Here is a 16904-nt window from a genome sequence, read left to right as displayed (position 1 = left end):
AACAAGTATTTATTTATTAGGCTGGCTGGTTTGAAATGATAGTAGCTCAACCAACCTCTCACTGTGGAATGCCAGCGTTGAATGCGAGTGCAACTTTTTTTTTTTTTGAGGCAGACAAAAACCCTCAAAAAGCCATTGTGAGGTGAGGAAACCATTGTCTTTTCCAAGGATTAATTGGAGTTAGTACCTGTGAGAAATTGTTGCATTATTAATTAAAAAAAAAAACCCCACAGTAGTAGACAACCGATGTAGCGCTGTTCATTAGTGTTTGTACGAACTATGTTATTCAAAAAGCCGGATCAAGTTAATCCATATCTGGAGATCGGAGGAAGGCTTGTTAGACATGCGGCATAAGAATAGAGATCACTAGTTTGATGTGCAATTAACAGAGTAAAAATCCTTCATAAACGTATCAGTTATGCTGTGGAATAAAATGAAAGCATGCACTCTGGAAAAATGCACTTCAGTCGTTTTCTTTCCATCATGGCTACTAATGTGCGTTGTCATGGCTCAGCTGCTTCTCCTTTTATCTTCTGACCGCAACATGTTTGATATTCATAACTGCAGACAAACTAAGTGTTTCCCAGCCAAATATTCAGACTTCTGCTTGTTGACATCTTGAACGAAGTGTAAAACTTCAATGCATTCTTCCAATGCATTGTCAAAGAGGTCCGCAAAGTATTGTCGAGCTTTATTGCACAAGACATAATAAACATTCATTGTAGTAATAAAAAATAAATAAGTTACACATTTCCAGCATTTAAAGAACCCTGGCTTGCCTCTGCCTTTGTAACAGTCAGTTCCCTTACACCAAATAATACATTACTCCGATATTAAAATGAAAATATTAATACACGAGTTTAATCCATTGATTAGTCGGCAGGTTTCCTCTTTACTGGGCTTAAAAAAGAGGAAACATTTGCTGTTAAAGCAGAATCTGCGCTCCTATTTTTTTTATGTAGTTCAACTCGTTACAGCCAGTTTCAATATGTTTGAGTCACTTGTAACATTTTGTTTGCAAAAAAGCAGTGGAAGCAAAGTGAAGCATGTGGCCTGTTTAGGGACGAATGTCCAATGCTATCCAAACAAGGACGGCTGATTCAAGTCACTTAAAGGTTGTGAATTAAGTTAAAAATGTCTCAAGTTGTGGATCAGGTCAAGGATGCCATCTAGTGGCCAGACGGAGTCACATACAGTAACGCTTGACTGATGGAATTTCCCAAAAACACAAAACTGATGTTTTTGAAAGCATGATATGTAACAGTTTTAGTGATCATCGTGGAGACAGTCGCTCCTGGGCAACCAAATATTTAGCACTGGGTCAAACGGAGATTTTCCTATTCCAGCCTTACGTGAGGCGAGTCAACGCCTTCCGGTCCAGTCCGGAGGAAACCGGTGAGAACCTCGTACGTGAAAAACACCACCATGTTCACTGGGAATGCGCGCAGGCAGTTGATGCCCAGGCTCTTGAAGAAAACCGCAGCTCCCTCGCCTCTCGCCGTCTCCGCGACGCAGTGGAAGAAGCCCCTGTACCGCTTCGGCCCTCGCACGCCGTCCATCTGCAGACGGGCTTTTATCACATCCATGGGCGTTCCGACAAACCATCCCGCCATTCCTGCCACTCCTCCAGCCAGCATCACACCGCTCCAGTCTTAGGGACACAAAATAACATCATCACATCCTACATCCCGCATTTGGATGGGATTCTCGGATTGGAAAAGCCTGACAAGGTTGGAAGAAGCTGCCCCCTTTTTTTACTCACGTAATTTCTCATTGCTGCTGCCTGACATCCACTCAGAGACGGTCGCATAAGTCAAAAAGTAGGTGGCGTACGACGGGCCGTCTCTCAGCATGAGCGGCAGAGCTCCTCTGTAGAGCCCCCTGAGCCCCTCCTCCTTGACGATGCTCAGCAGGCAGTGAACCGGGCCGCGGTACTTTGGTCGGAGCTTGTTGACTCCTTCCCGCGCCGACTCTGTCTGACACTGCAGACGCACTTTCACCATGTCGCCTGGAGACATGACCGACGTCTGTCGGAAACAGATCGGAGGCACAAGCTTAAAACACCCAAATGAAGTTAAAGTCGTTCAGTTTGTGTAAGGGCTAATGTTTACGAGTAAGATTAATAAGACACAAGGTGGGGTGTGAACCTGGGTTTTTTTGTTTTTCCTTTTACCTGAGCTACACCTCCCACCATCCCAGCCAAGAAGATTTCCAGTTTGGTGCTTGGACTCCACTCAGCTCCCCTCGCCTGCTTCATGCACTGCAGGCAGTTCCTGTAGGTGCCAAACACCACAGAGGACGTCAGCGAGACCGTGGTCAGGGGAAACGACATGCCTTTGAAGAAGCCGTGCACCTGAGCGAACAACGGAGGGGAAAGAAAGACAAAAAAAATAAATAAAAAATTACTTCATTATGTTTGTTCCGACGATTGCGCTGCTTTGCAAGTTCGCTCCATCGGCGTCGCAGCGATTTACTCCGCTTACGATTAAAGCTCAGAGGTTGACATGCACGTCTTTGGTATTTTGGTAGGAATGCATTTTAAAATCACACGACTTTGGTCAAATGGTTTTTGCAACCGTTTCACTGTAAGTGTTCTAAAAAGATGGCACACTCTTCATTCTTCAATGTGTCCCTTGTGGATTCATAAAACAGAATCCACGAGGCGTCCTACTTAAAGCACACACGATGTGCAGATGTGTGCTTTTCAAAAAGGATTTACAAAATAAAAACTTTGAGTCTCCAGGATTTAATGTTGAACTTGAAAAACAAAATCCTTGTAATTATAGTCTCGTTTTAGTTGCTAGTGTTCCTTAAATATGCAGGTTCTTGTGCAAGTAGTTCAATTAAAACACCTCAACAATTTAGATTTTTTTTTTTTCACTTTACCAAATTTGCAGCTTTAGTTTTAACTCTAAGATCTTAAAGTGTAACTTCAAATGTAACTGTTATAGTCAATATCTACAATTAAGAAAATAATTGCCGCTTCTTTTCTTAAGCAACAATTATTTCTTGTCGGTTTTAAAGAAATAATTTGTGCTGCTAATGAATTTATGTAGGATTTTTGTGTAAATATTGCTATACGGTAAAATAACGATATTTTGTACTCAAAGTGAAAATCTCACAGCGGCCTACAGAGAACCTTCAAATCCATGTCATTATCAGGTTCTACTTAGATTTACGCCAACCTAATCAATTTGTGTGAGAATGTCCTGGAAATAATATACTCACCCCTTCTTTTGATATGGTCTCCAGTACACACTGATACACGCCTGTGAACTGTTTCTGAGTTTGGATTCTGACCTAAAAAAGTTAAGAATAACATGAAAATGTATTAGCTGTGATCTAGAAGCCATGCATGTGCCATCAGAGACCGTATCTGAGCCTCACTGTACCTTCACAGTGTCCAGAGGGAAGCCCACGGTCACTCCACATGCCCCTGTTGGTTCGGACCAAGGACAGCACACAGATATATGAGCAAGGTCTCGCTTTTATTTGTAGTTTGCCAAACATCGCAATCATACGAAACAGATAAGCATGCAAAGGAACATAATCCGTGTATGGTTGGAATCAAGCTGTTATTAATTCAGCTTAACAGAAACCAAATGTTGACTGACTATGTCTGCATTGTTATGTCTGCCTTTAGGTAGCAAAGCCAAACCTGCACAGGTTTAAAACTAGCTGAAACACGAAAAAAGAAATTGTACAAAAAAAGAAAAAAAAGACGTCGTGTCATAACTAATCTGATCTTTGCATATGTCGTTATATCACACACTGACAGCGGCTAGCCATTTAGCAACAGCACCAAACGCTAACAAACCAGCGTGGCGAGATTAGTTTTACCCGTTACCTGCAACAGATCCGGACACAAAGTCCACTATATGCATCTTGTCGAGTGGTCAAGCCATGTGTGCACTGAAACTCGACCGGTAACCTTGACTGCTTTGCTGTTACGTGACAGCCGGTGTTGGTGTCGCGTCAAGCGTCGAGATGTTTCCGAAACCATTTGCGCTTCTACGCGGTATTTTACGGTTACTTTTTTTTTTTTTTTTTTTTTAAACGCTATGGTGCATTCAAGTTAGCTCGTACGTTTTACAGTCCAATCTCCAATCGCCTGACTTAATATCAAATAAACTTCTATTTAAATTGATATCACTGACCAAAATGTAAATAGTTTTTATTTTTTTTTACCTGGACAAATTAAATCTGACCAGGTCAGTAAATTTCAAAACATGCCTAGAAATGTGGATACAGTTGTTCAGGCATTTTGAATTCAGTTTGTTTTGTTGCTGCCAGATGCAACGATTTAAACAACTGAATTGAATAAAAAAAATTCATTTTATTAACTTGATAGTCAGAAGGAATAAATAGCATTTTGTAGACTTTACTCTATGGAGTCGGTATTCAGCCCTTCTCACTGTGGTTCTCCAGCGGCGCTGCGGCAGAGGCGAAGCAGCTCCAGAGGATCATCGACACTGCAAAGAGACTGACCGGCTGCCCTCCTCCATCTCTGGAGGAGATGTAAGGGACCTGCTGCCCCCAGAAAGCCCACAGCATAACCAGGACCCTTCACATTGGGTCACCACCTCCTCAAACTCTTATCCTCAAGGAGGTTGTGTTGGTTTGTTTCCACTATATTTTACATTTATAAATACTTATGTATTTATTTGCAGCGCCTTGGAGAGTTGATGTTTTTTTAAAATTTGACAATAAAGAAATTCTGATTTCACCAGTGACTTAGGCTACACAGTATGCAAACATTAGCATATAAGCTAAAATGAGCTAAAATGCTGCTAATAGGATGTGGCTTATCACAGGCGCATTGACTGATATTGAGTTACTTTATTTAGTATGTAAAGCTAACATTTATATTAAAAAAAATAGCTAAAATGGCAACATCAGCTTAAATGCTACCATTAGTCTGTGTGTTTGTCACTAGCATGTTGACCTTCTGTTATGTGGTGCTACCACTAGAGCGTGTGCTATCTCAAGCATGGGAGCCTATGTCTTATGCCCTTTATTTTGTATGTGTAGGTCTTATTTTGAAAATCCAGTCGTCAGTTTAGACTATCCAAGTCTCACGAGTCACATGGAACCTTCTTCCTTTGGTCTTCTGCCACCTTGCCTTTTGGCAGTGTTTTCCGAGAGACAGCAGGCGCAAATCGTGACACCGGCCCTGCTGTGTTTTCCTGCCAAGCTGGAAAGACTTGGTTAGAGCGTTCTGTCGCTATGGTAATTAATGACGATCTGTCAATTGGCACAAAGAATTTGATCTTTCTGAGCCACCCACTTTGACACAAATAACCTGTCCATTCAGGAAGTGTAAGAAGTATTGGAAAAATGTTCAAAATGCGTACCAGGGCCGTCTCTTGTTTTCGATTGTCCCGCCATTCACAGATATATCTCAAGCAAAGTGAAAGCGCAGATGAGAGAGTGAGAGATAGAGAGAGAGAGATGGTGTGTGGACTAGATTATATGGAAGAGATAACTTGACCATAGATCAAGTTGTGGAAAAAACGTAAAAGATATTTGTAAATCGTCTTCACTTCTAAACAGAGCATGGAAGAATCTGCAAACTGAAAGTTGAACGGTGTTTCTAGGGTGAAATGAAGAATACAACTTTGAAATGTGCTGTAGTACAAATAAAGACTTCAGATCACATTCAAAAATTAGTTATTTAAACTGAATTAGGTTCCATATACACATGAAACCATATTATAATAAAACCTTGCACAAAGACGAGTGAAAAGTCCTCATATAAACAAATGAAAACATTTGTAGTATGTTTAACTTCTTATGTGTATACAGAAGCTAATTCTGATTAATTTCTATAACCACATTCCTCAGTTTACCGCACGTGAGCCAACAAATGACAAGTGATACGCCTCGATCGAGGTGTCGGCGTTTTCTCTTCTCTCTTACTGGAGAGAAACTTGCAAACAGATCCGCCCCTCTGGAGTTACCAGTTCCTGTAGCAAAAAGTTAAATGATTCACACGGACTACCAGCAGGACAGAGATTAACAGCATGATTGTCAGTGCTTGATAAAGCATTATATTTAAAGGCTTTTGGTAGTCTCTGCCATTAGCAATCACAACAATAACACCAAGAAGCTGCAGAAAGATAATGGACTTTGTGGCTGGATGCATAGGAGGTAAGTTACTACAGCTGGGATCCATCCTATGGGGTGTCAGCTGCTCCTGATGGACGAGCAAGGTAAAAACGCCTATTTCAAATTCTTAAGTACATGGCACAAATTGTATGTCTTGAGTCACACTTTAAAAAAAAAAAAAAAAATCTTATACTTGCATTTTTGCCCCAAATGGTGCAAAACAAAGCTGCATACCTGTGTGAGAAAAACAAAACAAAACTGGTGAATATTAACAGTCACAGACACAAAACTATACTGCTACAGTATGGTTCACCGATTTGCTTCAAAATATAAAAGTCCTGTTCTAGTATTTTTGGCTCCACTAGGCCCTGTAGATTTGAAGCTAAACCTATTACATTTATTTATTTTTTAATTCACCAATTGTATGTGTATGTAACAAACATTACAAAGTGACAAAAAGCAAGAAGGGGCACTGATGTACAAAATAGTTAATCAGATAATAGAACAAGTAACAGCATTAAAAATAATAAAATAACCAACCAAACAAAAATACAGGCAAACATATACTAAAATTAATACATACAAAACAAAAACAAAAGAGAACATAATCAATTGGTATCACAGCAAAAATGAAATTAACATCTGGATGAGGGAATACTGTTTCAGTTTTCTAATTTGAGTTATATTTTTCACTCCTCTAATTGATTAAACTGTTAGAGTCACCGATATTTTTGGGAGGAAGTGGAAAAGAGAGGGAGAAAAAGAAAGGAAACAAATAGAAAAATAAATAAGAATATATGCCAGAACAAAGAATAAATAAAGGATAACTTAAAAAAAAAATAAAAAATCTTATTTATTTTACCGGTGATGAAATGGCATCAAGAAATATGGAGCATGCTATATTCAAACATTCAAATTGATTTGTATATATTGCTAGTTGTTGCTCCATTGATAACTGTTGTGTGTGAAGATCTAGCTATTGATTTTTCTTTTTTTTTTTTTCTATTTTTCCAGTTAAGCAGAATTGTTTTCTTGGTGGTAGTCGGGGCCACATGCAGTTGGGTTTGGGTTTGTCTGGAGTTCATGTTCAGTTCTTCTAGATTACCAAGCAGGCAGAAGGGGATAGAGGGATGTTGTGGCCACACAAATACATTTTTTATATGTTTTTTTATTTGTCTTAACACGGGCACAAGTCAGTGCGAGCCACAAATCCTGTTTGACAAGCCACACTGCCTGGCACGCTGCAAGTGGAGCAAAAATGTTTTGAGATTTCAAAAGATGAGCTCTGAGAGTGATCTATACATGAACGATGGTTTGCATAGAGTCATATTTTGTCACTCTGTGAACAACTAAATAGTTTATTTCATATTATTTGATATACGGTGGTAAGGTAATGCATAATTTCAATGTGGAAATAAAAGGGTTTTAGTGTTTTTCTCATTTCCTGACAGAAATGGCTTTAGAACCAGAATCTACCAATCCTTTAATTGCTTGACATGTTGTCCTCAGGTGCTGCTGGAGTCTTGGTCGGACACCCATTTGACACAGTAAAGGTAAGAAGTGCATCATATTCTTTACATACATTTAAAAAAATATATGTATATCCCAATAAACTTAATTCCTTCACATTTAAAACAAATCCTTTGTAATATCTAGATACCAAAAGTAAAATGGTTATGACATGCTCCTTAACCAGATTTTGTACGTTTGTTAACTTATGTTTATTTTGATCAGCTAGGACGTAAAAGTAAAAATCTTCTCATCCAGGTCAGGCTGCAGGTCCAGAGGTTCGATAAGCCGCTTTATCGTGGAACATTTCACTGTTTCCAGTCCATCGTAAGACAGGAGTCGGTAAGTCAATCCAGTTCACTTTACTTGTCAAGTTCTTTAGCGTCTCATAAAAAAAAAAGAAAAGAAAGAAAAAAGCTGACAATTAATCATGGCTATGATTGCTTTTTTTATGCAAGTGTTTCAGAGTTTTTAAATCCATGTTATCAAAGTCTCAAAATTAGCTGAATTCATTGGTCAGAATCACATAAAGACAGTTACAAAGTCTGCCTTCTATCGCCAGAAGAACAGATTAGAGGACTGATGTCTCAGCGAGATCTAGAGAAACTCATCCATGCGTCCATCTTTAATCACTTTGATTACTGCAACAGTGGTAATCAGTTGCAATAATCAGTGTAAAAAATCAGTCAGAAAGCTGCAGCTGATCCAGGAGGCTGCTGCTCGTGTTCTCACTAAAACCAGCCCCTACACCGGCTCCCCGTAGATCACAGAATAGACTTTAATAGACAGTTTATAAATCACTGAATGGCTTCACTTTGGTGTTGTTGTATCAACCTTCCACACCTCTCTGGTCTTCTGGTTCTGGTTCTGGTTCTGCATCACCAGGACAAGAACCAAACACGGAGAGGTATTATTTAGCCATAGACATCAAAATATAATCTCTGTTCAATCGTTGATGGTGTCTTCTTTACAACTTGGTAATTTTCAGTTTTTATTATGTGAATCACATTGAACTGACTTGCTGCTGATGTGCTGTACAAAGAAACTTCTCTCGACTTGACTGCACTGGCTCTTTAAGTTCAAGGAACAGAATATGGATGAAAATAAGATCCAAGTTTAGCCCCTGATGTCACTGCTGATGTTTTCTGCAGGTGGCTGGTTTATATAAAGGCATTGGCTCTCCCATGATGGGCCTGGCATTCATCAATGCGATAGTGTTTGGTGTCCAGGGCAACGCCATGCGTCTGCTTGGAGAGGACACCCCTACACACCAGTTTATCACTGGTGCTGCTGCAGGTACCATGCAGTGCATCATCTGCTGCCCCATGGAGCTAGCTAAAACCCGTATGCAAATGCAGGGCACCGGGCAGAAGAAGTCGTCTTCTAAGAAGCTGTACAAGAACTCCCTGGACTGTTTGTGGCACATCTACAGACGAGAGGGCCTGCGGGGCATCAACAGAGGAATGGTCACCACGCTCGTCCGTGAAGCGCCTGGCTTCGGCGTGTACTTCTGGTCCTACGCCGTGTTGACGCAGAGCCTGGGTTGTGAGCCCAATGACAGCTACATGATCCCCAAACTGCTGTTTTCCGGCGGCATGGCCGGCATCGCCTCGTGGATCGTCACCTATCCAGTAGATGTGATCAAATCTCGGCTGCAGGCGGACGGGGTGGGCGAAGTCAACCAGTACAGCGGCATCGCAGATTGCGTACGACACAGCGTGAGGAAGGAGGGCCACATGGTGTTCACGCGAGGCCTCACCTCCACAGTGATACGAGCCTTCCCCGTGAACGCAGCCACCTTCGCCACCGTCACGCTGGTGCTGACGTACGCCCGCGGTGAGGAGGAGGGCCCGAAAGACTGAACTGGCTCATCCCGACCGGCACACGTACACTTCCAGGGTGTAATTGTAGAGGTCTAACCCTCAGCCGGGGCACCTTAACCCTTGTGCGTGCGAGGACTGAGGCAGCTGATACAAGTGATATGGGTGTGGGGTCGGTTGGACCCCATTTTTAAACACAAGGGCTAAAGGGTTAGCATTATATATTTTCCTGGTATTGCCATTGTGTATCACAATGGCCCCATTGAGCCGTTATGCAATAAAATAGCAAAAGCTGTTATAAAAATACTCTCCATATCAAGTGTGACTCAAAATAAATTTTACTTTGTAATTCAGTGGCTTAAAATTGGGCCTCTGTCTCTATCTGAAACTCCGCCTACAGGAAGTCATCACAACATTGCTTCTCTATTAATCCTTTACCAATGTTTTTACCAACACTGGGTTTTTTCACACCTGATAGGTTCGACTGGGGACCAGAACTGCAACATTTGTTACATTTTCAGCTGCACTGTGTCAAACGAACCAAACTATATGAAAAACCTCTTCCCCCTGTCATAATTATGACTCATAATTTATAATTATGGCTCATAATTATGACTTTTAAAATCGAAATTATGACTGAATCTCATAATTGTGACTTTGAAAGTCGAAATTATGACTTCCTGTTGGTCTTTTATTTTTCTTTCATGGCGGAAATGGGCTTCCATAGGTTCTGTCTATCTGTGCTACCATCTAGCGTCAAGATGTTTCTAAACCATTTGCGCTACTCAATGGTATGTTACGGTTACGCTTTGATGGTGCATTCAAGTTAGCTCGTACATTTTATATCCAAATTGAAATAACCCCAAAATCGAATAAACTGCTATTTAAATTGAGGTGACTGACCATTTCAGATTGTAAATTGTTTTTCTTAAATGATTCAAACTCACCAGGCCCACAAATTTTAACACAGCCCTAAAATATGGATACATTTGTTCAGGCATTTTGAATTCAGTTGAATAAAATGACATTTTGATTAACGTGATATATTTCTCTCATAAACATGATTGCCATATTTGTTGACATTTTCAGAAAGAATAAGTGTCTCGGTTAAGTCTGTCTATGAAATAGAAAGTCTTAGAAGTATTTCATAATACTTCCGTATGTGAATGCACCATATGGTATTCTATAAGGTACTTTATGGTGGCACGTTTCCATAAAACACCATGTAGAAGCGCAATGATGTGACAGCAACCGGTGCGGAAACATTTTTTCACATTACAACTTACTACGATACAACACCATGAACCTTATTTTTCTCTCCATATAAATGTTTCACAATCTTTGTCATTCGTGCTAGAGATTTGTAAAATAAATCAAGTGTTCTAAATTTATTAGTCACCGCAAACCAAATTGAACATAACTAGACCACGTCCCTTAGTTTAGACGTGAGAGCCAATAGATGACAAGTAATACACCTCGAGCGAGGTGTCGGCGTTTTCTCTTCGCTCTGATTGGACAGAAACTTTAGCCCGTGTTAGAAGATCCGCCCCTCTGTAGTTACCGCTTCCTGTAACAAAATCTCTGTAACTGAAACGATTCGCATTGGCTACCAGCAGCACAGCTGTTTTTAGAGGCCGTACATGTCATCTAGTGGGCTTTATCTGAAAGAAACAGAGGATAAGAGATCAGAAAACGTAGCTATTTTTGCGTCCGTAAGCCATTAAAGTGAATCCTTAACCAGCTCGCCGGTTCTGTTGGCTAACTGGCGGTGTCAGCTAACGTTGGTTCATTAGCTTTAATAAACATCCAGATATCATTACAGTAAGGCGAACAGAATAGTTGTCAGTGTTTGATTAAAGCATTATATTTAAAGGTTTTTGATAGTTTATGTCATTAGCAACAACAGACAATAACGTCCTCAACAAGCTGCATAAAGATGATGGACTTCGTGGCTGGATGCATAGGAGGTAAGTTACTACAGCTGGGATCCATCTTATAGGCTGTCAGCTGCTCCTGATGGAAAAACGGGTTGAAACCACTGATTATATTCATTAAGTTAACAGTAAAGTTTCGGGATCGAGTACATTTTGTTTTATATGACTGCAATCTGTCTCATGAAGTGCTTTATATCCATGGATTGATAATTATTTGCTATTTTAATGGTCAAAAATGAAATGAAACTGTTGGATAAATGCACTCGGTGGACATTTTTCTTAAAGTGACATACAAAGCACCATCCTTCTCTTGTTTTCTCAGCTCTTCACCAAGTTCAGGTCAATATCCATTCATCAGTGTGTCCAAATGAAAGAAACTTGTGTGTCCTGTTCCCAGTTTACTGTAGAGACAGGCTTTCCTCTATAAATGCATCATGTGACAAACGGGTGATAATGTAGGATTAACTAGCGTTTATTTACAGTGTGAGTCATGAGTGAGTCTGCCAAAGAGTTGTTGTGCATGTAAACAGAAAATAATGCACAAAAAAAATGACAATTAGGAGACCATAGTTTAGATTGTGTACTGGAGTATTTAATATTTGATTCTAATAATTTAAGGCATTATATAGATGTATAAACAGCTACTACTTCTTGTTTCATATTTTCCATATTCATGTTTGATATAATTTGTCACTAATGGTACTTTATAAAAGTACATGCTGTATGAGTACAGTTTTCTGTAGCTTCAAGCCTTTCATTTAGCCTTACAATATTTTTAAAGGGAAAGTAAATTAATTTTTATTTCATATATGTGAAAATTGAAGAAAAAAAACACCCACAAACTTGTGTTACGCCATCCTCATGTGGTGTACAGGTGTGTTAAGTAACATTAGAAGCCATGCAAAAGAAATGTACAAAGTATTGAACGCCAGTGAGTTGGCAGTGGGCCCAGTATGTTGTTCCTGGAGGACGAGGTGTTACTCTAAAAATAAAACCACACTAAATGTTTTGCCTCTTACAGATTGTTTGACTAGGCTAAAGAGAGCTTGTAAAGTTTATGAGTAGCTGGCCAAAAATATTACAAAAGATCAACTCTGAGAGTGAAGTCAGGGCCATCGGTGGCCAGCACTGTCTTCTTCTTATCTATACATGAACAATAGTTTGCAAAAGTATTCATACCCGTTTAAACTTCTTCATAATTTGTCCACTCTGTCAACATCTAAAAAGTTTATCTGATTATTATCTGACATATAAAGTAAGGCGACGTGAAAACATTTTTTAGTGTTTTTCTCTCTTACAGGATTTCGTCCTGACAGAAAGAATCAGATGCTTCAAATCGCTAATTGCTTGACATGTTGTCCTCAGGTGTTGTTGGAGTCTTGGTCGGACACCCGTTTGACACAGTGAAGGTAAGAAGTGCAGCATATTCCTTACATATATTTCAGAAAAAAAACAAAACAAAAAACAAAACATCTCAATAAACCTAATTTCTTTACATTTTAAATAAATCCATCGTAATATCGCATTTTGTACTTTTGTTAACTTTTAAGTAAAAAAAAAAACTTCTCATCCAGGTCAGGCTGCAGGTCCAGAGCGTCGATAAGCCGCTTTATCGTGGAACGTTTCACTGTTTCCAGTCCATCATAAGACAGGAGTCGGTAAGTCAGTTCATTTCACTTTATTTCTCAAGTTCTCATGAAAAACACTGAAAAGCAATCATGGCTATGATAAGAACCACACGTGTTATAGAGGTTTTATGTCCATACTGTCGACGTTTTCAGATTAGTTGAATTCACTGGTTCAGGATAGGGAGTGTTCGCAAATTGAATTATTTGGTTCTTTAAGTTTAGCCCCTGATGTCACTGCTGATGTTTTCTGCAGGTGGCTGGTTTATATAAAGGCATTGGCTCTCCCATGATGGGCCTGACATTCATCAATGCGATAGTGTTTGGTGTCCAGGGCAACGCCATGCGTATGCTTGGAGAGGACACCCCTACACACCAGTTTCTGGCCGGTGCCGCCGCAGGAATCTTACAGTCCGTCATCTGCTGCCCCATGGAGCTAGCTAAGACCCGTATGCAAATGCAGGGCACCGGGCAGAAGAAGTCGTCTTCTAAGAAGCTGTACAAGAACTCCCTGGACTGTTTGTGGCACATCTACAGACGAGAGGGCCTGCGGGGCATCAACAGAGGAATGGTCACCACGCTCGTCCGTGAAGCGCCTGGCTTCGGCGTGTACTTCTGGTCCTACGCCGTGTTGACGCAGAGCCTGGGTTGTGAGCCCAATGACAGCTACATGATCCCCAAACTGCTGTTTTCCGGCGGCATGGCCGGCATCGCCTCGTGGATCGTCACCTATCCCGCAGATGTGATCAAATCTCGGTTGCAGGCGGACGGGGTGGGCGGAGTCAACCAGTACAGCAGCATCGCAGATTGCGTGCGGCAGAGCGTGAGGAAGGAGGGCTACATGGTGTTCACGCGAGGCCTCACCTCCACGGTGATACGAGCCTTCCCCGTGAACGCAGCCACCTTCGCCACCGTCACGCTGGTGCTGACGTACGCCCGCGGTGAGGAGGAGGGCCCCGAAGAGTGCGAGCCGCGTCATCCCGACCGGCACGAGTACGATTCTCGCCGGTAGCTGCGAGAGGTCTGAGCCTTGGCTTCGGCACTTTAAAAACGCATGAAATTGACAAGCGAAGACCCCATTAATGCTCTGACTCCGGTACCGTAGATCAGCCGTTCCCAGCTGCCAGTCTCGGAATGTCTCGTATAAATAAGCACTCTTTCTGAAGAAGGGACAGTGAGATGTATTTTATTTTTGTTAACTTATATTCCTGTTTGTAACTCCAGATATTAAGAAACAAACAGGATGAAATCGCCTCTGATGAGATTAGAGATGTATATCTAATAGATGTGTAGCTTATATTCTTATAAACATAAAAAAAACCGCACATTTGATAGTTTCCAGGTCGTTTGTACAATTTGAAGTCCCTTATATATTTAGCATATTTTGAGATGTGTGTTTTGCAATGTGTCTGTATACCAATAATTTTATTATTTATTTTTTTTGTGTGTGTTTTTTTTTATTTTTGGAAACATTTTCCTGCCTTATTGAATGTTTTTATCTGGGCCAAGGCGTCGCCCGAGTTTTACATGAGCTTTGAGAAACTGTAGCAAATAATAAATGTGCGGATCTACGTTAATCTAACCAGAACAACGCCACAGCTGTAGAATCGTCATCATCACTCCGTCTCTGTTGGCTCGACAGTAGTATCTACTGCAGACAATATCCCGTCTGGTATGAGCCAACCTCCAGAATTTGCTTTGATTTCTATAGATGTTTGGTGTTTGTTACGTTTTATGTTTTGTTCTACCAGAAAATGTGAAGATTTCTTACTGTAATTCAGCTGCTGTACCGAAGGTCCAGGTGTGAAATATGTAACAATGCACTGTCATTATTTATTTTTTTTTTTTTCATTTTGTTCAGTAAGTTTACAGTTTAGAAGTTGCACACGTATTTATGTATTTATTTGTTGTTGGTAACCGTGGTAAAGAAAATGAGGCTCAGTTTTGATTATCACAGTTCTGGTTCTTTTTTTTTTTTTTTTTTTTTTTTTTTAAATGAATGATTTATGATTTATTTTCTTGCACGCTTTTCCTGACCTGCAGATCAACATGCATGCATGTTACTTGAGTTGCATGTTATTCTGTCTTCCCTTCTGTATCTCATATTTATACCCTGGAGATACAAGGAAGTCACAATTACTCATTGAACGTTCCAGACTAGCTTTGTAAATCATTCGTCTTAAGAGGATGGTTTGGGCGCCATTAGAGATTTCTCTTAAAAAAGTTTCTTTATTTTAAGGATTTTCACACCTCTTCATCAGGGCAAATAATAAATGCACTAGTTTTAAGACCTCTTACCTTTTTAACTTTCAAAAGTGTTGCATTTTTTTGTTGTTGTTGCTCTTCCGTTCCCTGTTATCTCCCCACAGCATGTTGCTGCTGCTGTGGTGTGTTCAAGGTGAAGCACAGTGTTAATTTCCTGCTATGCATCGCATTTTGCACGTAAGACAAAAGAGAGGATGTTGTTAGAGTTTGATTCTAAGAGGCAAATAAGAAATAAGACATGCAAATGTGTGCTAAAAGTCATTCCTGTTGGCTTAAATGTGGTTCTGTTTTGGGTCGTGACATAATCTGCAAAGCGAGGGAATGCCAACTCAAAAAAAAAATAAAATGAAAAATACTTGAAGTTTGAATTTTCAGCTATACAAAACTGCTGCACTTTATCTGTATCAGAGATGAAATCACACTGCAGCTTTTCATCTGTAACAAGCATCTGAAAGTTTCATTGAAGGATGCCAACTGACTTCTTTCTTTGTGTGTGTGTGTGTGTGTGTGTGTGTGTGTGTGTGTGTGCCTATTGCATAAATTATTGTTTTGTATTTAAAATGAACACATTTTTCTTTCAAGCGGCAGGCCAATGTGACTGCTGGACACTGCTTGCTGAAAGGCTGTTTGAAGTCGTACGGTTAATTCACATACAGCCGGTCCTGGATGGAGATGGAGATATTTTTTTTTTTACATTATTTTGGGAATTTCTGACCTCCAAGTAAAAAAAAAACTTTTACTGTTTAATTATCTTAAATGCTGCTGAAATGCTTGATTATAATCCCAGCTCATTGTGTTAAAGGACAATGAAGAAAGCAGTTTCTTCCTATTTCCAGCTCTGTGACAATACTGTGTGATTGTTGTCACAATGATGACATAAGCCGACGTGAGAGAAGCAATATGTACAGGATTAAATAGAAAAAATATGAGACTTATTTTCAAGTACGGCGTATAATTTTCCATGAATGATTTTGGTCAGTTTGATCTTCCTCTTGTAGATGTTTTAATGACATATTTTTGTCACGCAGAACCTGTTTGTGTCTGAGAGGGAATAAAAACAATTAACCAGCTTTTTGTGCCTTTTATTTCAACATTCATTTCATACAAAAAAAAAAAAACTATTTTCAGTTACCAGCACTAATTAGCTGAACATATTGGTGCCGTTTTCACTTTGCTCTGAACAAGAGTTTCAAATTTTGCTTTGAAACGGGTTCATTGTTACAGCTCAGTAAATGAAACCGTGAAAAAGTGAACGACAGCTTGATTTTCTTTTTTTTTCTTTAACAGCTAAATGGAAACAAATCTTAAAATAAAACAAAATCTCATTAGATAAAGTGAAAATTTAAAGAACAAATTTTCATGCAAATATTTTTTATACAATATGTGAATCTCGAACGCCCTCTAGTGATAAAAGATGGGAAATGAAAAACCACTTTCAAATACTAAAATGAAAAACTAAAATGTAACGCTATTTGCATTGTAAATGTGGGCAAAGGTAACATTACAAGTGTACAATTTAAATATTTAATAATTTTTACATTTGGTTATTTTGATTTGTATTAAATCTAAAAGAAAGCTGATTTAAGTTTTAACTTCAATTATATATACACTGCTCAAAAAAATAAAGGGAACACTCAAATAAC

General features: G+C 39.7%; 2 protein-coding genes and 1 pseudogene across 3 annotated transcripts; 2 read left to right on the top strand and 1 right to left on the bottom strand.

Annotated features, from left to right (window-relative positions):
* Positions 1-676: 676 nt before the first annotated feature.
* Positions 677-4023, bottom strand: slc25a47a (solute carrier family 25 member 47a). The gene is made up of 6 exons (XM_015045784.1): positions 3848-4023; positions 3393-3436; positions 3229-3300; positions 2174-2353; positions 1763-2027; positions 677-1651 (listed from the first exon to the last, which is right to left on the bottom strand). Exons 1-6 carry the CDS (start codon positions 3882-3884, stop codon positions 1338-1340), a joined length of 912 nt encoding a protein of 303 aa, XP_014901270.1. The 5' UTR covers positions 3885-4023; the 3' UTR covers positions 677-1337.
* Positions 4024-7800: 3777 nt separating this feature from the next.
* Positions 7801-9613, top strand: LOC106955550 (mitochondrial basic amino acids transporter-like; annotated as a pseudogene).
* Positions 9614-10966: 1353 nt separating this feature from the next.
* Positions 10967-16331, top strand: LOC106955538 (mitochondrial basic amino acids transporter-like). Of its 2 annotated transcripts, none has more exons than XM_015045783.1 (4): positions 10967-11404; positions 12672-12780; positions 12946-13029; positions 13253-16331. In XM_015045783.1, exons 2-4 carry the CDS (start codon positions 12724-12726, stop codon positions 14006-14008), a joined length of 897 nt encoding a protein of 298 aa, XP_014901269.1. In that variant the 5' UTR covers positions 10967-11404; positions 12672-12723; the 3' UTR covers positions 14009-16331. The 2 variants fall into 2 exon arrangements, with proteins under 2 accessions (XP_014901269.1, XP_014901268.1); XM_015045782.1 differs by having other exon boundaries at positions 10968-11404; positions 12737-12780.
* The last annotated feature ends 573 nt before the right edge of the window (positions 16332-16904 follow it).

The sequence above is a fragment of the Poecilia latipinna genome, unplaced genomic scaffold (assembly GCF_001443285.1).
Source record: "Poecilia latipinna isolate Pla-1442-1.1 unplaced genomic scaffold, P_latipinna-1.0 Scaffold744, whole genome shotgun sequence".
Classification (NCBI taxonomy): domain Eukaryota; kingdom Metazoa; phylum Chordata; class Actinopteri; order Cyprinodontiformes; family Poeciliidae; genus Poecilia; species Poecilia latipinna.
Note: the sequence above shows the minus strand (reverse complement) of the source record. Positions and strands in the feature narration are given on the sequence as shown.